This window comes from Rhinoraja longicauda, chromosome 6 (assembly GCF_053455715.1).
Source record: "Rhinoraja longicauda isolate Sanriku21f chromosome 6, sRhiLon1.1, whole genome shotgun sequence".
In the NCBI taxonomy this organism is placed as follows: domain Eukaryota; kingdom Metazoa; phylum Chordata; class Chondrichthyes; order Rajiformes; family Arhynchobatidae; genus Rhinoraja; species Rhinoraja longicauda.
Window position 1 is genome coordinate 14,819,859 of NC_135958.1, and position 15,557 is coordinate 14,835,415.

Here is a 15,557-nt window from a genome sequence, read left to right on the forward strand (position 1 = left end):
GGCCTCCAGTGAGTTTCTCCTCCAAAGAAATGCAGGAACCATGGTCTCAGTGTGTTAAAGGGAAAGCAGGAATTTGCATCCAATGAGCCAGATACCAAGCCGCTGGAATTTCCAAACAATCAGATAGTAAATTATCAGAGTTGTACCCATGGGATAACTGGACCGAGAAATATCTGTTCTGTGTAATTTTGGGAATAGTTTGGAACAGGAGGTGGGTATTAACAAAGGTGAAGACATTATCGTGGGATTCTGGTAATGTGCTGAGGATGGAGATGGGGGAAATAGTAATGCTAGAAACAAGGTGTTTATCAATTTGTAATGATGGATGTGAAGGGGGTTGAAGGGTCATCTGAAATGACAAGGAAAGCAGTGATGGGATCTGTCAAAGTCAGCATGGATTTATGAAGGGGAAATCATGCTTGACTAAACTTTTGGAATTTTTTGAGGATGTAACAAGTAGAATGGATAAGGGAGAGCCAGTGGATGTGTATCTGGACTTTCAAAAAGCCTTTGACAAGGTCCCACACAAGAGATTAGTGTGCAAAATTAGAGCACATGGTATTGGGGGTAGGGTATTGTCATGGATAGAGAACGGGTTGGCAGACAGGAAGCAAAGAGTAGGAATTAATGGGTCCTTTTCAGAATGGCAGGCAATGACTAGTGGGGTGCCGCAAGGCTCGGTGCTGGGACCACAGTTGTTTACAATATATATTAATAATTTAGACGAGGGAATTAAATGTAACATCTCTAAGTTTGCCAATGACAAAAAAATGGGTGGCAGTGTGAGCTGCGAGGAGGATACAGGGTGACTTGGATAGGTGAGTGGGCAGAAGCATGGCAGATGCAGTATAATGTGGATAGATGTGAGGTTATTCACTTTGGTGGCAAGAACAGGAAGGCAAATTATTATATGAATCGTGTCAGAGTAGGAGGGGAGGTGCAACAAGACCTGGGTGTGCTTGTACATTAGTCATAGCAGGCAGTGAAGAAAGCAAATGGCATGTTGGCTTTCATTGCGAGAGGATTTGAGTTTAGGAGCAAGGATGTCCTACTGCAGTTGTACAGGGCCTTTGTGAGACCACACCTGGAGTATTATGTGTAATTTTGGTCTCCTAATTTGAGGAAGGACATTATTGCTATTGAGGGAGTGCAGCGTAGGTTCACCAGGTTAATTCCCAGGATGGCGAAACTAACGTATGATGAAAGAATGGGTCGACTGGGCTTGTATTCACTGGAATTTAGAAGGATGTGAGGGGATCTTATAGAAACATATAAAATTCTTAGAGGATTGGATAGGGTAGATGCAGGAAAAATGTTCCCGATGTTGGGGGAGTCCAGAACCAGGGGTCACAGTTTAAGAATAAGGGGTAGGCCATTTAGGACTGAGATGAGGAAAAACTTTTGTCACCCAGAGAGTTGTGAATCTGTGGAATTCTCTGCCACAAAAGGCAGTGGAGGCCAATTGACTGAATGTTTTCAAGAGATAGATTTAGCTCATAGGGCTAAGGGAATCAAGGGATATGGGGAAAACGCCGAAATGGGGTACTGATTTTGGATGATCAGCCATGATCATATTAAATGGCGGTGCTGGCTTGAAGGGCCAAATGTCCTACTCCTGCACCTATTTTCTATGTTTCTATGATAGAGGGGATCATTGAGGTGGCAGGGCGGAGAGGACATCTCGCGTGAGAGGGGGCGGAGAGAATGTCTTGGGAGAGGGGATACGAACGGGACGTCTCGGGTGCAGGGGGCAGAAGGGATATCTCGGGTGAGGGGAGTGCATCAGGGGGAAGGGGGCGACAGGCGGGCGCAGGACCGGGAGGTAAGGGACGTCGGACGGAGGCATGGCCGATGGCGAGTGGGATTTGGCCTTTGTTGGGCATCTGCCCCGAATAACGCAGCAGCAGCCATCTTGGCTGATGGTTTGTGAACTCCTTCTGCCGTTGCCAGGGTGACTGTGAATGGAATCCACACAACAAGCAGGGTGTTTACTTCCTCCGCTCGGAGTCCAGTCAGGAGAATTTGACAAACAAGCAGAGCTCCATTGCCTACAGTGTGACTTTCCACCCAAGAAATGGTGAACTAGCCATGGATTTCCAGCAGTGCCTGGAATCAGCAGGGGTGTGTGAAGAACAAGTATCCTTGTGAGGTCAGTAACCGGAAAACTGGCCTTGGATCTGGGCCCAGTTATTGTATTTGTGAATGCGCAGATCCGCACCAACTGGGAGGTGAAGAACTGAGTCCACCTATATGAATAGGAAGGAAGAATAACCAAATATGTTTTATTCAGACATTATTGCTGGACTAAAGTGCTTTCTGTGTAGACAGTTGTTGGGGAAAGAGGATGGGCCGAGTACGCATCCTGCCTGTCCCAGTGGTGACTCTCTCATCTCTGAGTGCAAAAGGTGTGGAATCGAACCGAACCAGGGCTGGAGCACGCAATCTGGGATGTTGTTGGAGGTTGTATGGAGACAGTGCTGCATTTTTGTCCCTATCATCTGGGGGATGAGATGTTAAAACGAGAAACCATTTACCTGCTTGTGGATGTAAACAATCTCTTGATATTGAAAGGATATGGGCAGCTCGACCAGTTCCTTCAACCGCATTCATCCCTCAACAAATACCCCCAAAACAATTAGAAAATTATTCGTATAATCACTGTTTATGGTATCTTATGTGCATGTAGGCTGCTGTCGAAATGGCAACAACTCAAAGCTAACTTGTTACCATGAAAGAACATGTATAAATTTCTTCTTCGACACAAAATCTGGCTTTCTCGACTTATCTCTGTGCTTTTAAGTACTGGACCTTCAGTCTTCATTGTGTAAAGTCAGTGTTTTACCTTGATCCATACTTGTGGTTTCAAATGTTACAAGATTTCCTTTATTTCTAAAGGAGACCAATAGACTTTTCAAACTTCTCTTGGTTAATATCGTTTTATAGATTTCCACCCCTGTTTTGCCAATTCATATTCACACATGTATGTAAGCTGGAGATCAGTTGTGATGTCCCATATTACACTTATAGAGAGCTACAGTCACTCCACAGAACTGGACCTGTAATCCACAGGTGTAACTCAATTTCATTTCACATGTGCTTTGGTTCTTTTACTTCTTTCCTTAATTGTCAAACTAGTTCAGCACTGGTGAATTTGTCTCTGAGTCAAACTAGTGAATTTGAACCTTGCTTCAAATTCACTCAGCTCAGTGCAGAATGAGTTTAGTGTTACTGGAGGTCTTGTTAAATGAATACATAAAAGCAAATGTTTCTGTGAGATGAGAACCCCTTATCAGAGTGCATGCTTTCATTCCCTTTCACTTTATACATGAGATTGAAAGCTATTTCTCCCCAAACATTGAATTTCACTTTGCAAGGATAAGAATAGTGGATATATTTAGATGTGTTATGCTGGTTGAATACTACTGATAATATGTGCAACCTTGGTCAAAAAAGGAGTTATGCATGTTGTGTCTATTGGCTCTTTGATACCCCTTATTGGCATCATTTATCTTGTAGCATATCAATCTGTCAATAACCAGCTCTTAGCAGGAGTTGCAATGATCATCTGTGTTTTACGGATGACTATAATCCTAGAGTATGTTTGAGGATATCAGGCCATGTTATTCACATTCCTGATGCCAAATTCCTGAAGCAGACACAGTATTTTGAGTGCTTCATGGAAACCTTACCACGTTGATAGAAGCAAAGGAACAAAGCAAGTATCTGCTGAAAGCCGTTTTGATGAAATGTAACATCCCCACAGACTACCACGTCACTGACCCACAGCCATTCAAAGTAGAAAATGGAGCATCTGGGCCGGCATTGAGAACCTCGCGGCCATCATTGGGAGCACATTGAAACACCGCATGAATGCAGAAGGAGCAAAACCATCTATCCATCTATCTGCCACAAGTGTGGAAGAGTCTATGATTCTCACATTCACCTTGCCACCCACCTTAGAACTAACAAAATCACAAGTTATCCTCAACCTTCAGATGGTGCCTAGGAAGAAGAATCATCCCAGACTGCTGTGTCAGTAACTATGGTCAGCATAAAGTTACTCTGGCTTTGTGAGACTTATCCTTCATTTTGTCATTTTTGCTGCAAGTTATTTAATAAATGTCAGGAGATATATAGATTATACTTTGTTCAGTTGCACCTTGCCTAAAGATATGAACATGCCATCAATGTTGAATGAGTTATGAACCCATTGTGATGTTGGAGTGCACAGAATGTACCAATCACTGACTGCCCAACCTGCTTGTTAGGCAAATATGAATTAAATTTATCATAGAACAAAAGAGAGTCTTGCTGATGGTTAATGTGTAGGGCAGTTTATTCACCTGGATTGTCCTGATACATAATGCTGAAGTCTCTCCTATTTATCTGCATTGGGATTTACTCTGATTACCACTCAAACATTTCAGTACTAAGTGCTTTGGGTGGTCTCGCACAGAGTTGGAAATGCCAACAAAGTAATTTTAGTCTACTACATGGTCTGGGCTAGCAAAGGGGAAAATTAGCAGACCTTCCCACTTGGTGCAGTAACCAAGGTTGCTCAGGTTAATGACGTCTACTGTGATGTCCGTGTAGCTGCAGTATCTGGGGGTAGGGATGGGGTTCGCTGTAAGGCAGCAGCTTTAGGATGGATGAAAGATAAACTATCCTGGTCAGTCTGACAAAGCCCAATGTACCTTTGTTCAGTTGCCCTCATTCGAACTTCACCCGCTGGTAGCACCACAAATGCCATGGATTCCACTCACCTCAGGATGAGAAGGAACTTATCTATAATGGAAAAGTGGAGCCCTGAATCAATGTGGTGGGAGCAGTGCAGGATAAATGTAGGATCTCACCTTTTTTGTCACTGCTTATGATGGCCACAGGCTCTTGAAGGAGATGGTAGGTGTACCCTTGGTACTAAAATCAATGCCAAGGGTCTCAGACTGTGCTTGGATTGTGTTGACTCTACTGGTGTGAGGTTTTTTTTCCCCCTCAGGAGTACCTGCCAGTACGGGAACTTGAACATCACATGTCCCGTCCTGTTGCTATGTTTGCTGAATCTGGAGACAAGTCTCACTCTCACTGCTGCAGGGGATTTCACAAGTGGAATACAGCTTAATGTGCACATTTGATGCACATAGCAAATAAGTGCTGAAATATCTTTCCCTGAGGTGACAGCTTACCAGCACCAGTCTCGGGATTCTTCATGTTCAGATTTGGAGTAATAATGCAAATGTTAAATCATAGTGTAAAAGCAGGTGTTGAATGTGACAGCTGATTTTGAGCAATTAATGTTGAGTGGGAACCTGCTGGGGTGCATTGTACCGGGCAGGCAGACTCCAGGGGAGAATCCCCTTTCTCTCAGACTCTTGGAGAAGGCACATCCTTTACCTCATTTGTACAATCTGATGAGAAATATTTCTCACTTAGTGAGCAGGTTTGGGGAAGGTCCTCATGCACTCCAGAGGTTCAAGGATATCAATCTGAAGTTGAGTTGATTTCTAAATGATTTGCATGTCTTGAGGGAGAATATTCAAGTGTGAATTTCCATTCTCAAACCTGTCAACAAATGCCAAGAAATCCAATCATTGGCACTGCATCCAGAGCTCCCGTGTGCAAGCTCATATCTCTAACTTACTCCATCCCTCCCCCACAAAGCACCTCCCATAAACCCACACATTTCTGGTCTGAGCTCTTCAAATCTCAGCCACCTAGATCCGGGCAACAATTTTCTTTCCAGATTTATTTTTGCCTCTTTGCTCATAAAGGCCTTGCTGGCCTCATTTCTTCTTCCTAACTGTTTGAATTGGGTTTTTTTTATTTCTGTCACCTGTTCCCTTGCTGGATGAGAAAATGTAACCGGTGATGTTTATCCCAACTCTCATTCTCTGACCTCAGGGCCTCCTGGTCTGGCTGCTGCTCAGAAACTACCAGAGCTCAAGGTATATTGAACTGCTTTTTTTTTTTCAACTTCCACCAGAACAGTTGCAGAAGGGAGAGCCCAGAGTGTTCAATTCTTCATCAATGCACCATTCCTGGGATACTTCACTATCACAGCCTGTTCTGACTCCTTTCCGTCATTGGCCCCATCCACTTCTCAGAGTTTTTGAAAACCAGTCTTCAAGGTCTCTTCACACTGATTGGATCCTGATACATCAAAGGCAATGGACTGAACCATGGACTATTTGTCACCTATGAAGGAGATTATTGATCATTGTTTAGCCTCCATCCCATCTTTTAGGGATGAAGTTCCCGTGACTCGGAACGTGACCCCAGATGTCAAGCTATCTGCAGTGTATTTCTTGCACACTGCCATTTCCCCACATCCCTTCCTCTTCCACATACTCCTATTCATGCTTACCCATCCTTCACAACTGTTCTGCCAGTTGGTTTCCAGTTCTGGTCTCATTACTGGACTCGATGAACATCCTCCTAAAATAAAGATTCCAGACACTCAGACTCATGACTAACGTTGTGCTTCTCTTTACTGATAAAACAAGTAAGATACACTTGGAAAAAAGAATCAATGGTGGATTACACAAAAAAAGTTTAAACCATTTCTCAGGTTCTATTGAAATGGTGGAGATGAAGAAAGGTGCAAAAAGTGCAGTCTGGGCGGAGAGTAGTAAAACAGCAGGCTATGTCTGCGAGTCAGACTCCCACTAGAGACGGGTCCTACTGTCCTGATTGACCAGTATCTTGAATCTCGGGGAATATGGCCTGAATGTTTTTCTAGTTTCAATGTGGAAATTGCATTGAGTTGTGTAAGAACCACAATCCCGATTGATATCTGGACAGATGAATGTAAAGTAACATCTCTTTACTCCCTCTCCCCCTGCTTCTATTTTCACTGCAGCACCTGCTCGAGGATCTGTTGATGTTTCTCTCTCACCAGAGGCTGCTTCATCAACTCCTTGTGCTTCCATCATTTTCTGTTTTGTCACAAATTTTAAGTGTTTTATTTTATTGCTGTCCTTAGTTGACCCCATAAATGAGGATCAGTTTATTGTAATTAACCAACATGCAGCCTATACACATAACATGAAATAGCATTTGCCACTTGCTTTAACTTCTGTAGCTTCCCCCTGAGCAACTCTTCCATAAATTCCACAGAAAAAGTTAAAGTCCAAATCATGAAGGCTTGAGAGGCTGAATGGCCGAGTCTTGTTCCTCTTCAGGGGACAAGTAGGGATCTTTTGCAGGGGGTCCTTAAGCTGCAATTCCTGCCCCAAGAGTAGAGGTCTTCCAAACCCATTCCTTTAACAAGTCTCAGGATTTTCCACCTCACCCCTATACAATGCAGAAGTTGCAGGATCAATTAATCCCAAAGAGGAGGAAAGATTCTAAGGGGAGTAAGAGGCACCCGTGGCTGACAAGGGAAGTCAAGGACAGCATAAAAATAAAAGAGAAGAAGTATATCATAGCAAAGAAGAGTGGGAAGCCAGAGGATTGGGAATCTTTTAAAGAGCAACAGAACATAACTAAAAAGGCAACACGAGGAGAAAAGATGAGGTACGAGGGTAAGCTAGCCAATAATATAAAGCTTTTTTAGGTATGTGAAGAGGAAGGCTCAGTGCTGGGACCGCAGCTATTTACAATATACATTAATGACTTGGATGAAGGGATTAAAAATAACATTAACAAATTTGCAGATGATACAAAGCTGTGCTTGTACTCGCTGGAATTTAGAAGACTGAGGGGGGATCTTATAGAAACATATAAAATTCTTAAGGGGTTGGAGAGGCTAGATGCGGGAAGATTGTTCCCGATGTTGGGGGAGTCCAGAACCAGGGGTCACAGCTTAAGGATAAGGGGGAAGTCTTTTAGGACCGAGATGAGAAGACATTTCTTCACACAGAGTGGTGAGTCTGGAATTCTCTGCCACAGAAGGTAGTTGAGGCCAGTTCATTGGCTATATTTAAGAGGGAGTTAGATGTGGCCCTTTTTGCTAAAGGGATCAGGGGGTATGGAGAGAAGGCAGGTACAGGTTACTGAACTGGATGATCAGCCATGATCATATTGAATGGCGGTGCAGGCTCGAAGGGCCGAATGGCCTACTCCTGCACCTATTTTCTATGTTTCTATGTGAGGAAGATGCTGGAGTCAATTATAAAAGACGAAATTTGGAGCATTTGGATAGCAGTAACAGGATTGTTCCGAGCCAGCATGGATTTACGAAGGGGAAATCATGCTTGACTAATCTACTGGAATTTTTTGAGGATGTAACTAGGTAAATTGACAGGGGAGAGCCGGTGGATGTGGTGTATCTCGACTTTCAGAAAGCCTTCAACAAGGTCCCACATAGGAGATTAGTGGGCAAAATTAGAGCACATGGTATTGGGGGTAGGGTACTGACATGGATAGAAAATTGGTTGGCAGACAGAAAGCAAAGGGTGGGGATAAATGGGTCCCTTTCAGAATGGCAGGCAGTGACTAGTGGGGTACCGCAATGCTCGGTGCTGGGACCGCAGCTATTTACAGTATACATTAATGACTTGGATGAAGGGATTAAAAGTAACATTACCAAATTTGCAGATGATACAAAGCTGGGTGGTAGTGTGAGCTGTGAGGAAGATGCTATGAGGTTGTAGGGTGACTTGGACAGGTTGTGTGAGTGGGCGGATGCATGGCAGATGCAGTTTAATGTGGATAAGTGTGAGGTTATCCACTTTGGTGGTAAGAATAAGAAGGCAGATTATTATCTGAATGGTGTCAAGTTAGGAAAAGGGGACGTACAACGAGATCTTGCTGTCCTAGTGCATCAGTCACTGAAAGGAAGCATGCAGATACAGCAGCCAGTGAAGAAAGCCATTGGAATGTTGGCCTTCATAACAAGAGGAGTTGAGTATAGGAGCAAAGAGGTCCTTCTGCAGTTGTATAGGGCCCTAGTGAGACTGCACCTGGAGTACTGTGTGCAGTTTTGGTCTCCAAATTTGAGGAAGGATATTCTTGCTATTTAGGGCTTGCAGCATAGGTTTACTAGGTTAATTCCTGGAATGACGGGACTGTCGTATGTTGAAAGACTGGAGCGGCTAGGCTTGTATACACTGGAATTTAGAAGGATGAGAGGGGATCTTATAGAAACATATAAGATTATTAAGGGGTTGGACACGTTAGAGGCAGGAAACATGTTCCCAATGTTGGGGGAGTCCAGAACCAGGGGCCACAGTTTAAGAATAAGGGGTAGGCCACTTAGAATGGAGATGAGGAAAAACCTTTTCAGTCAGAGAGTTGTAAATCTGAAATTCGCTGCCTCAGAAGGCAGTGGAGGCCAATTTTCTGAATGCATTCAAGAGAGAGCTAGATAGAGCTCTTAAGGATAGCGGAGTCAGGGGGTATGGGGTGAAGGCAGAAACGGGGTACTGATTGAGAATGATCAACCATGATCACATTGAATGGTGGTGCTGGCTCGAAGGGCCGAATGGCCTCCTCCTGCACCTATTGTCTGAACTTCAGTGGGTATTTGTGGTAAACATTGCTGCTTGTAGCTCTCTTGTGACAGGCACCCTGCCAGTGACGCTGTTGCAGCCATACATGGGCCCGCACTCTAATCTGCCAGTTGATCAGTAGGTATCAAGTGTTTAGTTCAGGGCCAGGAAATCTTTTGGTATCTCCACCAGTCACTTCACTAAGTCAGGGCACAAGATCACAAGGGACCTCCTGCCTTCATATGGCTGGGTCACAAAATCTCCAGACGCCATGCCATCCTCTTGATAGGCACTTTTTCAGCATCATGTTGACACTGGGTCCCTTCAATTCCCATCACAGACTTTCTTGCAATTATTTTAAACTTAACCATACTGTTTGTAACCTTAATGTCGTTTTCAATCTTGTGTTTCAGCCTTTGCACCAATGTTCTCACCAAGGCTGCCTGTCCCCACATGTAACATTGCCAGTGCTACCCTGGCTCAGTTCCTCAGCTGCTAAAACCTTCATCCATGTCTTTGTTTCCACTAGATGACTTTTAGTACATTCTTGGCTGGTCATCTTGACTCTTTAATAACTTCTGTAAACTTGAGATGATTCAAAACTCTACAGTTATAAGTGACACCAAATCCTGTTCATATGTCAACTCCATGTTGCTGACCCACATTGACTCCTTGTGGCTTGATTTAAAATCCCTCCCCAAGTACATCTGTTATCGTCTTCTGGCCTCCCAAGAATCCTGTACTTCTCCAATTCTAGGCTTGACTATTCCTGAAGTTAATTGCTCCAGGGTGGCTGGTCCCTCAATTGGCAATGCCCTAAACTCTGGAATTCCTTCCCTCAATCTTTGTTCCTCTTTTTTTCTGCTCTAAGATGCTCCTTAAGAACCTACTGTGACCATGTGCCATAAAATCTCTGCGGCCAAACGTTACTTTTTGGAGGCATATAGCACAGAAATAGGACCTTTGGTCCAACGCGTCCACTCCATCCAAGACTCCCCCTTCTAAGCTAGTCCCATTTGTGTGTAAATTTTCTTTGCACTCTCTAGCTTCCTTGTTTAATTAAGCTTCTCTGAAGTGGCTTGAAATGCTTTTGCATCATTAATAGTGCTTTGTAAATGGAATTTGTCATTGACTTTGCTTCACTGTGTGAGGGGCATTAGGGAAGACTCCAACATGGGATCTCGCCAGATCCTTTGCCTTCTCATTGTATCTACAAGTTTTGCTCAATGCAAGTGATCTCTCCTCCAATGCAATGTTTCTCTGGAATAGTTACTATTCCCTAATTTCCTATATGCTCTCATGTATAGGCAATCTGGAATGCAAGCAAGATTGTGGTAGTGAGCTTGGCTGTAGTGTAACTGGGAACCATGATGACGGTTGAAGAGGGATCTCTCTGCTTTAGGATTGGTGACATATTTTGCTTAGTCCAGAATTATTTAAGGTCCAGGTAGGTAATGTTGGGATGCGACTAAGATGGGTTGCATAACCTACTAAAACTTGCTCTAACATTCCCTATTGGATTCGTGACTCATAATGCCAAAGGACACTAGATGTTGAGGTTGCACAATATTTGGACCGAGTTGCCACATCCACAATTAATATGTACAGTTGATGTTAAGACCTTTAATGTGTTGATGTGCAGAGGAATCTTAGGGTCCACATTCATAGCTCCTGAAAGTGGCAACACAATTAGATAGACTGATAAAGAAGGCATATGGTATGCTCGCCTTCCTTGTTTGGGGTATTTAGTGCAGTTCTGGTTGCCCCATTACAGGAAGAATATGGAGGCTTTGGAAAAGGGTGTGGAAGAGTTTTATCGGAATGCTGCTTGGATTAGTCGATATTAACTATAAGGAGAGATTGGACAAACTTGGATTGTTTTCTCTAGGATACTGGAAGTTGAAGGGAGACCTGATAGAAGTATAAAACATTATGAGAGGTATCGAGTGAAGAGTCAGAAATATCAAAGACTAAAGAGCATAGTTTTAAGATGAGAAGGGCAAAGTTTGATATACAGGGCAAGTCTTTACACAGTGGTTGGTGCCTGGAACATGCAACCAGGGGTGGTGGTGGAGGCAGATACAATATTGGTATGCGAGTCTTTTGGATAGGTACAAGGATATGCTGGGAATGATGAGGTATGGATTACGTATAGGCAGATGAAATTAGTTTATCTCAGCATTATGTTGCGCACAGACATTGTGGATCTAAGGGCATGTTCCTGTGGTGTATGTTCTATGGTTGAAAAGGAGGCAATAGAAACAAGCCAGGATGTCAGTCCAGAAAAAAAGATAAATTAATCAGACCCCAGACTGGATGCAGGGGAGAGAATTTCGCAGAGGATGGATGCCAACTAAGGAATTGAGGGCTTTCATTGATGGGCAATAGCCTTGCTGTTGTTTCAGGTGGAACTTTAGAGATGAGCTGCTTATATCTTTTTGACTTGGAGTAAAAGATCCTGCAGAGGAAAGCAGGAGAATTCTTCCTGTTGCTTTGGCCAATGTCCAACATTCCTAAAGTGTTTATCAGTTTGCTGCTTGCGGGACCTTGCTGACTGCAAACTGGCTGCTTGTGTTCACGACAACAGCAATTTTCTGCTTTGGGATCTGAATCTGTACACTGGTCAAGGGACAGCCGTCAGACGATGTCCTGGAAGAAGTAGATATACCATTACGAGCATTATCTTCATGCAACTGGAGGAAAGATTAAAGGAATGAATTCTATTATTCTGGGGCCGGGTGGAGGGAAGGATTAACGGCAAAGAGCGACTGCCAGAAGTGAAGATTAAACAACTGGTACAGCAACTTGTACCATACCCCTGGCACAGAATTGGCTATTAAGAGGCCAGCCTGCTGGATGCTCAACTCAAGCTGTTCTTGGGAACAAGGCCTGCTGGAACAGCTGCTAAGGGATGCAGGGTGACATTTAACTGAGCCAGCATCTAATGGGACCCTGTGTAACCCAGGGCTTCAAATGGGTGATGAAGTTCATGTTCTTAACAACAGAATATGTTCCAGTTCATGGAGCTGGTTTAGGCTCCAAGCTGTTGCTAGCAATGGGTTGCAAATTGCAGTTAGAGGTTTGGTGCTTCCCTAAGTAGACTGACAACATGCACCACGTCCTAGAATAGTCCCAGTGATAGGAGGACTGAGGAGACTGATCAAATGAGGCTGCATGGGGAATGGTGAACTTGTTTGGATTCTCCATAATCTAGCGCTGAAAGGGAAAAGCTGGCTTGGCTTGCAGTTTGTGGGTCTCCTGCAAGAGGTCCTTACTTTATCCAGCCTCACAATGAAGAATGGTCGGCCATCATCCAAGCAAGCTGTTGAAGTACCACTTATTGGGGATGGGTGAAAGGTTCAGGGCAAACCATGGACTTGTGCAGAAGAGCATCAGTATATTCTGGTGGCTGTTAAGTACCAAAGGAAAATGCCTGTAGTTATGGGTAGATTCAAAGCAGCGAAACGGTCATTGCTGATTACCTGGTACAGATTTTACCTGACCTTTTGCCCTCAGATTAGGGTGGATTTCATGGTAGCTGGTTGATCCGCAGCACAGTGGCATGTCGATGATCGGGATACTCAGCAGGTCAGATTAACAGTTTAATTTTGGTCCCCCTCCACCGATATTGCCTAACCTGCTGAGTATTCCCAGCATTTTCTGACATTATTTGTGAAGTTAGTTTTAAAATGCTGCTTTTGTTAAACTTGTGTTTCCTCATCTCATACCCCAACCACTATCAATAGTATAAATCGTATTTGTGTTTATTAGTTTTTAGTGGGGCAGGCCACAATTCCACCACTCCCCTTCCACGGACTCGAAAGTTGCCATTATCTGGTTTGTGGTTGGCCTTTTACTGAATGTACCTCCATAAAGCCTTGCTATTGACCACAGGAAAAGGAGAAAGACAATTACAGGAGCGTTGAAATTAAACACAAATTGTCCAGGGCCAAGTAATCTATGGGCTGCAGGGCAAAATGAGGCGAAAAACTTAACGGGAGTACACGAAAAGCAGTGTTAGTGACTATGTGTGCACTCGTGCTCTGACATACTTGCATCAGCTAATCCTTCCCAGACAAGGTTCAAAGTGCTTTTTGACTCTCCTCCACTGTGTGTGCTTGGCATGATTGCCTTAAATAGTTTCCTAGCAAAGTCATAACAGCACAAGAAAATGGGAGCAGGGTTAGGCCACCGGGCCACTCAAGTTTTCTGCCATTCAATCTGAACAAGGCTGATCTCTGCTGACTTCAACCTTTCTATGCCGGTGTCCCATAACTTGTAATCCTCCACCTTAAATATTTCTAATGATGCAGTCTCGACCACCCTTGGGGGCAGATAATTCCAGAGATTCAATGCCCTTTCTACGTACTTCACTTTTAAATGGCAGGATCCTCATTTTGAATTTCTGTCTTGATCCATGTGTTATTCATGATGCTCACAACTAGAACCATCCCTCAGGCAGGCTCAGCGGTGCTCATCGTCAGAAGCACCACTCTGGGAGGGTTGGCAGTGCTCGCTCGCTGACTGATGAACAAGTTGGACTGGGTGGGACCTGCCACTGATGACCAGTGATCAGCATTGTTCAATGACCTCACAACAAATACTGAAAGATGTCTGGAAACAACGGTGTTGCAAAAGTTCACCATAAACGTATATTCCAGACAGGGCCGGCATCCGGTTTTCAAAATAAAAGCTGGCTGGGGTCGTGGAGCTACAATTCTTAAATCAGAACCAATGCTGCAAGTCACATTGCAATATTCTGCACCAAAACCAGTGGGATCAAAGTTGTCTCTCAGCTTCTGCTGGCAAGTTGGCCTTAAAAAGGGATTCCACTAAATGCGCTAAATCACAACATGTAGTTGGAGTTGACAGGACGCATCAGGTTTTCCTCGGCTGAACCCAAACTTAGTTTGTCACCAAGACTCGGGTGAATTTGGTTAGAGCAACAGTCTGCAGGATGTGTTCATTCCTGTAGCTCAGCAGCTAACCATGTTTTCCTGGCTGTGGTTGGTTTTCCTCTATACACACACACATGCACCTTTGGCTATGGGACATGCACTAACACCATTAGGGGTAAAGGACGCACACACTAACGCCGAAGATGTCACTGCCGTGCTCATTGAAAAAGCAAAAAAATCATTAGATTCATCAAAAGTTATACAAAGGGTTCTGCAAAAACAAACATCAAACACGCATTCACGGACTTGTCAAAATCTAAAGTTGTGCTAGGCAGTTCAAAATAGAGAGGGAACACCTCAAGAGTGGCACCAGTCCAAGGCAGTGCGAAATATCTACGTAGTTTTCACTTTCCACTCTTCTGGAAGTCCAGAACAAGGCCTCGGCTTTCTGTCGTAGAGCATGGAAATAACCAGTGTTGATCGTGGCCTTCAACACCATCCTCTAAATCATTTCTACAGACAAATTGAACGGGAGGCCTCAGGCCTAGTCAGCTTGTATCTCATCCTTATCTGTGAACCACTCTCATTCCCACACAGGCATCACCTTCCCCTAAGGTTTCGTCTCCCCCTGGAAGTCAAGGGTCTTCCTCTCTGATCGACACTGAGAGACGCATGGCCACTGCCAGGTGATCAGTCAGGCCGGCCAACTGGGTGACGAAGCTGAACTCCTCCACCTCCTGCACAGAAGCAGACAACAGATGTTGGTCATGTATTAACTAATTCCCTGTTGCACCATGTAGAAATAAATACATAAAAGGACACAAATAAATACATAAAAGGACAGTAGGTACCCAAAAAAGACATGGATCACTGGTCTTAATGACAACAGGCCTGTCGCACTTACCTCTGTAGTCATGAAGACCTTTGAAAGACGTGCTGGCCCAGCTGAAAAACATCACAAACTCCCTGCTGGACCCCCTGCAGTTTGCATATAGGGCCAATAGATCGGTGGACGACGCAGTCAATCTAGGCCTGCACTTCATCCTCCAGCACCTAGACCGCAAGGGGACCTATGACAGGATTCTGTTTATGGACTTTAGCTCTGCTTTTAACACCATTGTGCCAGAGCTACTACACTACAAACTCTCCAGCTGACTGTGCCTAAACCCCTCTGTCAGTGGATCATCAACTTCCTGACGGACAGGAAGCAGCATGTGAGGCTGGGAAAGCA

At 44.2% G+C, this 15,557-nt stretch overlaps 2 protein-coding genes across 2 annotated transcripts in view; one reads left to right on the top strand and one right to left on the bottom strand.

The window, feature by feature from the left end:
• The window catches only part of prmt7 (protein arginine methyltransferase 7), a 32,429-nt gene extending 28,137 nt beyond the window's left edge, over positions 1 to 4,292 (top strand). Inside the window, exons 17-18 of the mRNA XM_078400513.1 lie at positions 1,951 to 2,149; positions 3,764 to 4,292. Of these exons, the coding sequence (XP_078256639.1) occupies positions 1,951 to 2,148 (198 nt within the window). The 3' untranslated portion in view covers position 2,149; positions 3,764 to 4,292. The remainder of the gene's footprint in view (positions 1 to 1,950; positions 2,150 to 3,763) is intronic.
• A 2,191-nt stretch (positions 4,293 to 6,483) lies between these two features.
• The window catches only part of smpd3 (sphingomyelin phosphodiesterase 3), a 156,805-nt gene continuing 147,731 nt past the window's right edge, over positions 6,484 to 15,557 (bottom strand). The window contains exon 8 of the mRNA XM_078400516.1: positions 6,484 to 15,063. Within this exon, the coding sequence (XP_078256642.1) occupies positions 14,962 to 15,063 (102 nt within the window). The 3' untranslated portion in view covers positions 6,484 to 14,961. The remainder of the gene's footprint in view (positions 15,064 to 15,557) is intronic.